This window comes from Lates calcarifer, linkage group LG2, assembly GCF_001640805.2.
Source record: "Lates calcarifer isolate ASB-BC8 linkage group LG2, TLL_Latcal_v3, whole genome shotgun sequence".
Lineage (NCBI taxonomy): Eukaryota > Metazoa > Chordata > Actinopteri > Centropomidae > Lates > Lates calcarifer.
Genome location: NC_066834.1, coordinates 27,209,594 through 27,223,434, shown reverse-complemented (window position 1 = coordinate 27,223,434; position 13,841 = coordinate 27,209,594). Strand labels below are relative to the sequence as shown.

The 13,841-nt window shown below is 39.7% G+C and overlaps 1 protein-coding gene across 1 annotated transcript in view; it reads right to left on the bottom strand.

Annotated features, from left to right (window-relative positions):
• LOC108877732 (CUB and sushi domain-containing protein 1) overlaps nucleotides 1-13,841 on the bottom strand; it is a 364,150-nt gene that overhangs the window by 70,259 nt on the left and 280,050 nt on the right. The window contains exons 32-37 of the mRNA XM_051077721.1: nucleotides 11,990-12,184; nucleotides 3,095-3,211; nucleotides 2,857-2,970; nucleotides 933-1,028; nucleotides 574-777; nucleotides 66-190 (exon numbers count right to left, since the gene is read on the bottom strand). Of these exons, the coding sequence (XP_050933678.1) occupies nucleotides 66-190; nucleotides 574-777; nucleotides 933-1,028; nucleotides 2,857-2,970; nucleotides 3,095-3,211; nucleotides 11,990-12,184 (851 nt within the window). The remainder of the gene's footprint in view (nucleotides 1-65; nucleotides 191-573; nucleotides 778-932; nucleotides 1,029-2,856; nucleotides 2,971-3,094; nucleotides 3,212-11,989; nucleotides 12,185-13,841) is intronic.

Genomic DNA, 13,841 nt, shown 5'->3' with positions numbered 1-13,841 from the left:
TCCTCCATAGTTAGTGTATATACAGTGCATTATACATTTATATGCAAGTGTATACTTATTTATACCTGTATCCCCGCCCCTTCACTGACATGGATCCTCCACAGACAGTTGAGACTGTTTGGGTAGGGTTCAGGATAGCCAGGAGACAGTATTGTACCACGACGTTCGGTCAAATTGCCACTGCAGGGGACTAGAATGAAGACATAAAATATGGATTTCTTGGCAAAGTTTATTAACTAAATAGCTAACAGATAGGACAGATTGTTGGCATATAGCAGTGCATACCCAGGGACAATATGGTGTTCAAATTACCACTACAGGGAGCCAGAGAGGGAAAATACAATAACAAACATTATTTATGATATAAACTGAGGTGACAGTTGAAGCTGTTTGCAAAAGGCTTGTTCTCAGCAGAGAGAGCTTTCACGCAGGCATACATTTCGTTTAGTTAGAATTAATGTCAAAATCCCAACTCTTGCAGCACTGTATGATTCACAGAGAGCCAAAGGAATGATTACTTGTTTGGAGCTGCTTATATTTCCTGTTTACATTCTCTGTAGATTTCAACCTTACCTATACAGGTTGGTGTTGTTGCGTTCCATTGTGCAAGGGCACCTGGCACGGCCTGGCACCGGATAGCACTGGATCCTTTCAACAGATACCCTGGACTGCACTCGAACCGAACCACAGAACCGGCTGAGAACTCTGAGCCAATGCGCCTGCCATATCGAGGCTCTGGAACTGAGCTGCATTGACTGTCACTGGTGCGAGGTACAGCTGCAATGATGACAGCATTTATATAATATGAGAACAACAAGGAGAGAACTGTAGTTGCCAGTAGAGACTTTGATGTTTAATTTGAATTGTATGCAACTTATTGTGTTTGGGTGTATGTATATGTGAGGGAGACAGACAAACAAAGTGAGAGTTACCTTGGTAGACAAAGTGAAAGCCTCTAGCTGACTGGCCACTCTTAGCATTGAACCGCAACATGATCTGATTGGAAGTTGCCAATGGCAATGTCTCTCCTGGGACACACATACACACACACACACACATACACACACACACACACACACACACACACGTTATAATTTCAAAATGAATGTCAATGCTTAACCTTCTCTCCCGAAAACACACAGCAATGTTTGTTCTCACTGCAGACAACTGAGACACAGAACATAACAGAAATAAGTTCCATATGAACACACATGTACACACACAGAAACATACACAGCCTGTGTGGCTCACAGTCATAACTTAGAGCATAGCAGCATTTCTCCTTCATTTTTGCCTTGTAGTAAAATGTTGTCCTCACAAGGATGAGAATGCATGAACAAACACAAACACCGAATCACAGGCACATACACAGAAATTTCTATGCACACACAGACACAGGCAAACAAAGTAACAGTGATAAATGAGAAAAACATGGCCTGGTGTGGCTGACATTTAGAACCATCATTAGCTGCATCGGGATGTGTGTATATGTGCAAGTTTGGTATGCGTGTATGTGTGTTGATATGTTTGTGTGTCAGGATAATCAGTCAGTTAGCTGGAACAATGTGCTACAAATCTGTCCGCCCGCGCGTGTGTGCCCGTGTGTATGCGTGCGTGATTGGGTAATGATGCAAATAACATTATTTTTATGGAGCCTGGTGTGTTTCATTCTTTGCTGCCAGTTTTAGCCAAAAGGGGAATTTCAAACCCAAATTAACTTTAAGGAATAAGCCACCCATTCTACATTATATAAACTGGCCTCTTTCCTTTGAACTAACTTAGATGGATGGTAGTTAAAACTCTGTCTAATGTGCAGCTACATTTAGCCAAACAAAAACTGTCACATCCTCCTAGTTACTATTATACTGAAATAAGATCACTGATCCACTCAGTGAAGAAACATATAAAAAGAGCATAGAAAAGCAAAAATATAAACCTTTGTGTAAAATAGAAATAAATGCTTGGGGGAACTATCATATCTGTTTGTGTTTTCTCTATTTATATTTGTGTTTTTATCGTCAAACATACTCAAGTATCATAAAGATAGCAGTTGAAGTCTTGTCCTTTATTAAACAGCGTAATGTGTCTCCCTCTAGTCTACAAGCACAAGAATAAACATAACAGAGAAAATATTTAAAAAGCCCTGATTCCTACATAAAGAAACTAAATGTCAATTCCAGCAGGATTACCCTGCAGCATGCCCCCTAGCCATGACACACATGAGACATGAAACTCTGAGGCAATGAGAGCACATTTAGCCAACAACTATGTTAATCAATATTACTTCATATTTTACTCTTCATACTATGCCATCTACATTGATTTTGCATAATCTTTCAGTCTTCATCTACACTGAGTGTGTTACTAAGTGGTGACTCAAAATGTTGCTAAGTTGGGATGACTCAAAGTTGGAGGATAAGGAATCCCAGGGAGGGTTGTGTTAAGGAGTACAAGTGCTACTGTATATTGTATGGCCCCAGTGAGATGCTTTTCCACTGCTGATTTCTTCTTGTAAAGATAACCCATAATGGATTTTCACCAAATACATCACTGTCAAATAAATTGTGATAACGACCACTGGTGCTGTGTTCTACAGCCCCCAAGAGCTGCTTTCTTACAGACAATTTCATTATTTTCTTCTCTCAAAGATGTGCTCAGAGCACAAAAAAAGAAAAAAAAGGAAACAGCAGAACTTTACAACATTAGAACTGTATGGAAGATTTTCAAAAACTATAATGGCATGTTAAGTCATGGGTGAAAAAAACAATCAAACAACAGTTTCTTTTATGACAGAATGACCCAACAGCATTCCCTCAGCTGTGTCCAACACTGAGTCAGTCACATTCAGAGACTCACCCGAGTGTGACCCAGCCAGGGAGCTAAGCAATCGAGCGTTCTCATTGGCTCCATCAAACAGCTCCACAGAGTCATTCATCGCTGTCTGGAAAACGGCAAACTGACCGAACACCACTGAGGAAGATGAACAGACCAGAAGACAAAAACACTGTCAGAGAAATAAATAAATAAATAATCTTTTGTGTTGGTGTTTCAGTTACGCTGTAAGCATGTATGGTGTGACTATTTATGTACTTACCAAACTGTGGGGACACAGTGATGTAATAGGAGCATGTCTGTCTTGTAGTGTAGTTTAGGGGATAGTTTGGAGACAAAACAACTCCTTCAGATCCACCATACTGTCCTCCACATGGAGCTACAGAAAGACAGAGAGATTTTTTTAAACAAATGTTCTTAATGTATATATTTAATAAATCTATAAACCATGTATAAGCCATGTACCTCCTCACATGTTTTGTACAGTGTGTATTTTTCAAAGAGAGAAGGCAGGATTCATAGAGGCTTTTGCACTTCTCTTCAGACACATTCTGTGCCTAAAGACATGCATATTATTATCAAAGAGACTCACCAGTCTGGAGAGGCACTTTATCTGTTTACCAAGGTGCATCTTCTTTGAGATCAGTTAAGTGCCCCTCTCTGCTTTATGTGTATGCATTTAGAGAAGCAAATGGCAGGATGATATAAGTGTGGATCTCTACTTAATAAAGTTCACACAAATTTTTCACCTTTTATTATTCACCTTTAAAGAGCAAGTGTGAGTTTGTGCCAGTGTACCAAAAGCGGTTTGCAGTGGGAAGAGAGACAATTTAATTAACCCTAAAAAATATTATATGGAGAGAGACAGAAAGAGTATGGGATAGACCATAATTTTGAGGTGTGGAGTGAATTACTTCCAAAGTAAAGATCAGCTTTTGAGAAATAAAGAAAAAGCAGTAAATTACCACAATATCTGGAAATTGTATAACGCTAGAAAAAGGACACTCAAAGTTATGCAATTTAATCTGAACTCAAACTGATGATTACCGAGTCACTAAAGTACTTTTGTTACTGCATTTTTAAACTGTTTTTATTTTGTATTTATTTTTACAAATATGAATGTGCATCTGGACGTGCCGCAATCACCTGGGATTGTGAGGGGTCATTAGCAGCATCATTTAAGAGATGGCTCACTAAACTTTAGTGAATGAATTTATGCAGTGCTGAGCTTGAGCACAACACAGTGTGTCTGCCAATACCAATCCTATATTAATTATTTTCCTTTTAATTTCTATTAAGGTCTTAGTAAGTCATTAATATGCAACTTATTCTTGGCACTGTCTTATAATAAAATAAATAAATACATTATTTTTGTTGCCTTATAAGTTCATTAATGACACCTACTGAATTAATTTTTCAAACCCTTCAATAAAGTCAGATCCCTGCTGTAACTTTATGTAGTATGCAAACACATGCCCAAATAATGCTCCTCAGTTGCAGCCTTGGTAAATGTTTTTAAAGCTAAAAGCTGTTGTCTTGTGACCTTACTGATCTCAGACCATTCCCACACTGATCTGTACCTTTTGAGTGCTACTTCACTCACAAAATGCATCTAGAAAGGCAGTCCTTGTCACCGGCTGCGTACTAAGCTATTGCCTTGGTAAACCAGGTGCCCATTCCACACAGTCCGCAAGCGATCATAGATCTGTAATGTGCTTTCATCTACATACAGTAAAGGTGTCAGAATTGCAGGGGAATACAGATTATGGTAGATGCTAGATAAGATGCTAGATAAGACCTTGACCTGTTTAGGTAGTTAGGTAAAGGACTCACTTTATATTGGCACCTTAGTGCCAGCCACTGAACAGTGCAGCTTGGGTGAACTGAAAACCTAAGGACTATATGTCCACTGACTTGAATTATAGTATGAACATTTGTCTATATGTATATAATAGTGTGTGTCTAGGGGTTACTCTACCCCATGCATACAGCATGCTGGGACCCCCCCCCCCCCCCAGGCTTGAATGGATAAAAAAACTGGATGGCTACTGCCACCTTATAGAGTGTTTGCTACATACAGTGAATTTGGAAATTGCAGCTTAAATTAAATCATCATATGTATCATTTGGTTTAACGTCTGTACTGGAGGGTTACATCTGAGTGGAGAAAGTAAAAGAGCAGCACTTGCCCTTCCTTTGTTACTATTACTGAGCAAGGCCCTTAGCCCCCAGTCACTCTAGTGGAGCTGCTCAAGGCCAAACAGATCAGGCTGTGATTGTACTGGGTAGACTCCAGGTGTCAATGCGTACAGCTGTATGAGTGTGATCATTGCACTCCTCGAAAAAAAAAAAAGAGCCTGGCTGTCAGTGAAACTAAGGAAAGTTATAATAAATGAATAAGTGACTCACTTAAATCTAAAGCCAACACAAATCAGAATACACATGGTATCTTCCATGGTGATGCTCTGCCAGGTCCGCACTACAGCCAGCTTCACTTACTGTGGTTTCCTGAAAAGTATAAAATACTAATACTCATAAAAAATATTTATGTCTCGTATCTTTATGTTAGGATCTTTGTCCTGCTGGGTTGTCCTAAAATCAGAAGGCTGTGTTAAAAAAAAAAAAAAAAAGCAGCCCTCAGTTCAACAAAGACGAATATTATTTACAGACTATAATGTAGCTACCGCCAAACTAAGGTAAATGTATAGTGAGCAAAATATCTGGTAACAGTTCCCAAACAGTTTCATCCACTTCATTGCTTCGGCCATTTAGAGACATCATGTTGCAATGAAGCATTCAGATTTTAATCATGTATCTTTTTTATTTTTTCCCTGCTGCTGGGAGCACTGCCCAGTGCACTCAAAGCTGGCGAGCGTATCACTACTCTAATCTGTTATTCTTATGTATTTTTCAAAAAAATCCAACTGACTGCATTTGGCTCAAAAGTTGTTTAGTTTAGCAGAAAATTCATGTTGTCCCCAAATATCACTGGACCCTTGTGGCTCCGAGGCTTTGTTATATAATGCTAAAGTATAGTGCTTTTGATGTCTGTCGTTGCATGCCTATGTGTGTGTGCAAATAATAGCCACTAAAAATGAGATCTAAATAAGCTTATATTCATCATGTGATATGAATGAAGTTATTTTAAAACAGAAGCGATGCCTCTGACTGATGATAGATTGTGGATATCACATTAAAAACCTTGTAGAACAATCTATAAATATGCTATAACATAGCATGGCACACGTTTTTATGACTGAAATGGCACTTCTGCTGCACCCTCTTCAGATTTGGTCCTTCCTCTTCACAGCAACGCAGCAGGATAAAAACTTTAGTGAATGAATTTATGCAGTGCTGAGCTTTAGCACAGTGTGGGATCCTCTGTATTAGAGTACAGCAATTTCAAAAAGCCGATTAATCCCCACTACTGCTGCATGACCCATGAGAAGCAGACCTAACAGTAGCTTGATCCATCTTCAGCACCCCCAAGAGAGATACAAACCTGATGTGCAAACAGTATGTGGGCGTGTGCACATTTATACTGCAGGTTAGGAGAGCAGAGGTCAATGAAATTAGTGTAAGTGTGTGTGTGTGTGTGTGTGAATGTGTATGTGTGTAGAAAACAACAGCAACAAGCACATCTGTCAGCGTCAACCCCCCTGCCCCAACACACACAAACACACTCGTGATGCATTCTTATCGCTTCTCCTCTCACCTCCTCTGGCCTCCACTCTTCTTGTCGTGTTTTGGTTGCTAGTGTGTGTACCTCTGTGGCCCCATCCCAGTGTCCACCCACGGTATCAGCTGTGATCCCTAACAGACTTTAATTATCATCACCTCTGTGCATGTTGAAAATGTGAGAGCAGGAGGGTGCAAAGGTTGAAAATGCTGTATGAGAAATGAGAGAGCATTTTTTAAATTAATATTCTGCCTTGGTCACAGACTTGTTTGTGGCCACTAACATGTGAGGGTGATTTTATGTGTTGTTTAATAAAACTGACTTGCTATTAGCTTCTTATTATTAGATCATTCTATGTTTTCTGGACCATTTTGGACATCCCCTTGAGGGTAATTCCCTCAAGCAAAGTCTTCAGCATTTCAGTCTTGTGGAAACTGTGCATAAAGGGCTCAAAAGGTCCACCATAGAGCCCTGAAGCACTTTCCAATTTCACAGTGGGACAGCCCTGAGCCCTTGCAGACTTATCTGTAACACATGTCAAAGTCTATGAGAGCGTGAGTGTGGACATTAAGACTTGGCCTTTATTCTTGGTTAAGACTTGTTCAGCAAAACCGATTTACATGCCTAGAATGAAAAACACAGTAAAACTTGGTTTGGTTTCTACTCCTTTGCTAGACAGCTGTACTCCCACTCACTCATCCTCCTCTTCCCCACTCCTATTCCTCCTTACTCTCTTCTTGTTTTCTAAAGCATCAGAGTAATCACCCTCTTTCTTTCCTCTCCTCCTGATCCTGCTCACTGACATCGATTGATATTCTTTGGATTGATTTTTGTTGTGCTGCTGCACTGAAACCCTGAGGTCTAGAGGTCTTGTCTTGATCTACCCACAATCCCCCAGTGGTGCTGCTGTAGGCTCAGGTGTCAGCCTTATCAAAAGCCTTCACATACATGTGCTTTGATCAGTCACACACACATACAAAAAATGCAAAAAAAGAGAAAATGCTATGGAAGTCACTCTCTCTCTCACACATCCGTGCACTTTGATCATCCACACACATACACAAGAAGACACATGTGCACAACACTTTTGTAGTCCTACTTCTCACTGTCTGTGTCTCATTTTCCTTTTCCTCTTACACACATAGTGGTGGCTTTGGTGGTGGTAGACAGGATACAGGAAAAGATTTCTAAAATGTCCTAAACTTATCCTAAAGTTATGTAGCAGTTCTTCCAGGAGCCTTTTGAAAAACACAAACACTTGACTGTCATTTGTAACAACAACTAACTCCCATCAGTTCCCATCAGTTTAAAGTGTGTGGATGGATGATTCATATGTAGAAGCAGACTGAGTATTTACTACCTCAGAGACCAGCTTACTGGTCATTGGTTTCACCTTGAAGGTTTAGCTATACTGTAAAACCTTATTACTACTTACTTTACCATATGCTCTTTAAAAGAGAGCATATTTAAATATGAAAAGCGTTTCTCCACTTATAGCCTGTGATATATAGCCTGTGATGTTGTATCCTCCACCAACAAAAGACCTTGTAAACCTCAGGTGTACTTGAACAAGCCACCATAAACAAGGCTGAGGTGGAATTACCTGTACTCTAACAGACAACAGAGTCAGCTAAGCAACAGTTTTCATTCACCAATAATTCTTGTCTCTCTCTCACTGTCCTGTCAATAAAGGCAAAAAAGCTAGAAAAAAAAACTTTAAAAAATAAAAATAAAAAACCTACCAGGATTATGCCCTTTGAGCCACTGGAAGGCTTTTAATGTTAAATAACTGTGAAGGAAGTGTTGAGTTTCATTAAAAGGGCCCTGTGGAGATTACTTGTAAACAAACAAAAGTTGTTGTTTACACTCAGTGGTACTCCCCAAAACACACTGTGTGTATCCTTGAGGTATAACAAATGTGTCAAGTGCATTTCCTTCTTAACAGAATATTTGGAAAGCCAATATCTAAAGTGTTTTAAATCAGGTATTCCTTTACTAGCTTGCAGTCTTCTTCTTTACCTTTGATGATGCCTTGCAGCATAACTTGGGTCATTACCACCTCCTGTTGACCAGCTAAATAACATGACACCATTGGTAGGGAATGTGTCACATGTGTGCATGCGTGCACGCATGTCATAATAGAACTGGTCTATAGTGCTACCAGAGGTTTAAACCCCACAGAAAACTTTAAGGATAGTACAACAACCAGCAGACCAGCAGAATGGCACTGTGAGACGGGACTATGGTGTTGCATGTGGAAATAAAAAAAAAAAAGCATTTTGGACCTTCCCTGACCTCCTGTGACATATAATGCAAACAAAAAAAATCCTAATAATACACACAAGCATTCTGCTAAGCTCTTGGCTCCTTGGTCAAAAGGGAAATTTCAGAGTACAGACAAGTATTTCAGTCTGGCCAATCAATAGTATAATCTTTCAAATCAAAAATTTGTTTTCATTTCAGTCTTCATTATTAGAACAGACATCATTCCACAACAAACACAAACACACATGCAGAGAGAGCATGGCCAGCTGTTAACCTCTGTGAATCTAACATATATATTCATTATTTGATACTCAAAGACTGAGCGTTCAAGTGTGTTTTGTAGCTAAGTATGGGTGGTATACTGTATTTCATGTGCATATGTGTGTGTGTATGTGTGAACACTGCCTCTAGGCGGCACTCTGTAATAGCTACGTCTCTCTCTCATTTTACCTATCTGTGTCTCTTTCCCTCTCTTGCATGCACACACACACACACACACACACACACACACACACACACACACACACACACAACCCTATCAACAGTCACGGAGAATTCCTTCTTTCTTGCACCAGCTCTTAGTTACCATGGAAACCAATAAAAGAGCGGTTTGAGATGGGAGGTGTGTGTGTGTGTGTGTGTGTGTGTGTGTGTGTGCGTGTGTGTGGTGTGTGTGTGTGTGTGTGTGTGTGTGAGAGAGAGCAGAACAGAGAGAGAGCCAGGGAGAAATGGTGAGGGAAAAATAGAGAGTAAATCAGACACAGACAGAGAAGGTGGGAGGAAGGTGGAATAAGAGAGAAAAAGAGAGAAACAGGAAGAGAGAGGAGAGGCAGAAGTAGTTACAGAGAAAAAGGAAAGAGAAGGGAGGAAGAGAGAAGAGGAACGTGGGGGTGGTTGAGGGGTGGGAGGACGGGTGGTTGGTGAAAGGCAAGAAGAGAAGAGACAGTGGGAGTGTAAGTGGAGATGTATTATTTAAAGAGGTCTCACCCTGTCTAATGAGTTTGGTCTAAAAGCCCCAGGAGCTGCCCAAAGATAGAGAGACAGACAGACAGACAGAGAAACTTCCCTAACTATGTGGTGAGAAAATTCAATGTGTGATATGAGCCAAGGGAGGAAAAGAGCAAGATTACTGGGTAGGGCTGGATTTAGTTAAATTGTTCTGCTTTGATTATGTGAATTGTCCTATAGTGTAGGTGACAGACATCTCAGCAGATCAGTCCATGTATCTGAGACACAGAAAGGGCCTGGACCAGAGACCAAATTCAAGACTTCTTTTGAGGACACAGAGCAAAAAAAGAAACTGATCCAATAAAGAGAAGGGCTTCATCTAAAACACCACTCAGACTCTAAAAACATGGGAATATATGGAATTGTTGATGATCAATAAATTTTTCAAGCTATAGACAATATAGTAAAAGATTAATGTGTAATGATACTCTATGTATTAGTGTTTAAAACTAAAGCACAGTAACAAGGGAAAAAATGTGAGAGAAACACACCTTATGTAGAAAATTATGTCAAAATCAATTACAGTAAAAGGGCACGAGTCAATTGGCAGATGAAGTTTGGTGCCATTCAGAGTTTCAGATCATTTTTTATTTGATAGAGGACTATTATGTGGTCTTCCATTAATAGCCTTCAAATGTGACTAAAATGTCAATACTTGGCTTACGTTCATAAATACAATATTGTGGGAGAGAGCACATTTATTTGCTACTGAACATGAGTTCTTTATGTTATGAAGAGGGCTGGTTAAAGTTACCAAATGCTGGAAACACTTCATTAAGCCAACCTAAGAAATGTAGCAACTAACGTATTTATTGAACAAGTAACTGCCTGGTTAGTAGTCCAACAGAGTAACTAAATTTGCTTGATATTTGATTGACTGGTTTAATTATGGCCTAAACAGCTGACTAAATGACTGCCTGATTATCACAGTAGCTAACTGGCTACTGACTGACTGCAAAATTACCTTGGGTGCACCGATGGCACAACAAAACAATGTGTCAGGCTGAAGAGGCACGGTAACTTAACTCTCTTGTCTATTAACCTAACAAGTGAGACTCCCGCACAAATGGAGCTCTCATAGTGTGTAACAAGTCAGAGTTATCTGTCCTTGAAAGGAATTCATCTATTCTCGCTCTTTCTGCTCAACAGCTGGACAAAGAAGTGCAGCAGAGAACTTCCCAGATTTGAGGTTGGTTGAGTAACTGTAACACATCTAAAGTTGATAAGTGGTAGTATTATCTTGAAATAAACTAGATAGCTGTGAACATGAGATAAAATGACTTGATGAGCTTTTTTCCCCTTGCTGTCTGTTATTCATTGCTGTTCTCAAATAGCTACTCTGAGTGCAATTATCTCATCTTTATTCTCTCCCACCCTCTATCCACAACCCCCCTCGTCACTGTCTCTCAGGCATTATTAAACAGAGCTTTCACTGGAGCCTTTTTCAAAGTGTTAAGAGGTATAAGTAAGTGTGTATTGTCCATGTGTGTGTGTGTCTTTTGGGCTCATCTTAAAATTCCTCCCCTGTCCTGCTCCCTTGCTCTGTGGCTTATTTGAATTTTTTACCCACATGGCACCAGGTCAGGTCTCTGTCACTTTAGAGATCACACACATAAACCCACACACACTCACACTCACACACACACACACACACACACATACACACAAACACATTCAAAAGCACGCATGCTTTGAATGGCAGTTTGGCAGGTGTCACTTCCTTATGTCTCTGAGCTATCAGTCAAAAAGACAGTTCAGCCTCCCAATCACTAACAGAAAACTCTGTCTCCAGTGCATTATGCGCACACACACACACACACACACACACACACACACAGAATATTAAGTATTGGACCAGTAGGTCTCACACCATTTAAACAAGGTCTCGACAAATCTGTCATCTTAATTTTACAGGTATTTCTACCTAAATATCAGGAAAAACTATGATGAGATTCCATGGTAACCACAACTGGTATGAGTTCTTACAAACATACATTTTTTGTGATATTGCCACTATTATCAAATAACTCTTAATTATAGAGGTAGGCAGGAAACAAGGCAATAGAGAAAGCAGTATGACATGGTCCCCGGGTGGAATCAAATTGAGGACAGTGCATCTAAATGGTATGCACCTGAACAGCATTAGCTTTCCATCATCCCTGTGAATGTGTTTTTAAGGATGCAGTACTGGATGTATCTTCCCTACCTTTACATGATGGCAGAGCCCTGTCCCACACCGGCTTCCCATCATGCCCCATGACACAGGTGATGGTATCTCCACCGACAGTTGTGTAGCCATGGTGACAGTTGTAGGAGACCTGAGATCCCAGTTTGTAGTCATAACCTGTCCGACTGGCATTCATAATGTTACCAGGGTCAAAACAGGCCTCTCTTGGTTTTTCTGTGGAGAAAGGAGAGGGGTATTGGACAAAGCAAAGCCAAACAAATTTAGAATATTAGTTTTCATTACTTATTCATCTGGTAAGTTCATCCCACAGCCTCCCATGTGGTGCAGATAAAGCACTATAATGATTAGCCCTCCACATGGTTGTATTGATGGCAAATTCGTGTCATTTTCATACAGTTATAGCTGACAATTACAGACATGCTTAAATCTGCCATGCAGCTCAATAAAGAAAAAAAAAAAAGATTTCATTGGGGATAAAACAATTTTGGAGGTAATTTTGGGCCAAATTTAGCCAACAGGCTGCTATTTGTTGACTCCAAATATGGGCTATATCCAATATCCTCTCTTCTAATATATTTTCCCCCCATGAGAGAGGAAGGAACAAATACAGATAAAGGAGGAGACGGAATAAAGGCAGGACAGGAATAAAGGAGTATAAAAAACAGGAGTCAACCATGGTCAAAACCTGTCTTGGATCTTTATGACTTGGCGGTGGGCCAGCTTGTTTGCTTTTCTGTGATCGCCCAATAAGAATTAGATATTGGGTTTGATGGAGGGAAACCGACAGACAGAAAGAGAGCAAGGTGGAGGGCAAGATGGAAGTGAAACAGGGAGATGATTAAGGTTGTATTTTAATTAGAGAGATGGCAGATGAAAGGTAGTGAATTAATGACAAAAGTACAGAGGTGTGAGGTAGTGTGAGGAGACAGACAACAGAGAAGGAGATAATCTTTTTTTAATTAGAGATAAATGGAGTGAGAGAAACAAAGATGAAAAAATGAGTTTATAAAACTTGACAGAGCAGATCTAGTCTCTAGTTAGTCAAACAAGTAATCATCAGTTCCACATTAACTATGGCAGTTGAATCACCACCAGTCAAGCAACGTCTGTAAAATCAGGATGAGTCACAATCTGTGGAAGTAAACAACTCATGGGTCGACATGGAACAGCAAGACTTATGATGTACATTAAGGATGAAGTTAATAGAGTTGGCAGCTTAAAATATTATCCAGTCTCCAGAGAGAGAGACTGGATAATCCAGTATCAACTCCAGTATCAACATTTTAATCATGACACTTTAAACACAGAATTTAATGACAGTGAACACCCATTCCAAGTGGTTATAAAACAGGAGACCAGATTTATTAAGAAAACCAGAATCTACAGCACCTGATTGACTAAAACAGCAGCTCATGACAGAGCCAGCTCCTAGACTCAACCTGGTGCTACCCTCCTTCCAGACATACAGAGAAAAGAAATGACACTGCAGTGATCTTGATTGCAAAAATTTGATTTGGCCGCCTGAGAAAAACTCTTACTGTTAAAATATTATTCAAAAATGTATGATACAGTCTTAAGCATATATATACTGAGACAATTCAAACACTGAGTTTGAAACACTCACTTAAATGCCTTACAATTTAACATTTACTTAAAAAAAAAAAAAAAAAAAAAAAAAAAACTCACTTGCAGCCTGGAGTGATTTCACTGATGGTCAAGGACACAAACCAAAACTCCCTGACCACTATTAATTTGTGTTACAGCAATCAGATATTGTGCTCATAGATAATAGCAAAATCTGCTCTATTTTTGTTTCTAATTATTGTTTTTTTAGTTACATACAAATGTGAGTTTCGTCCCCTGATCTCAA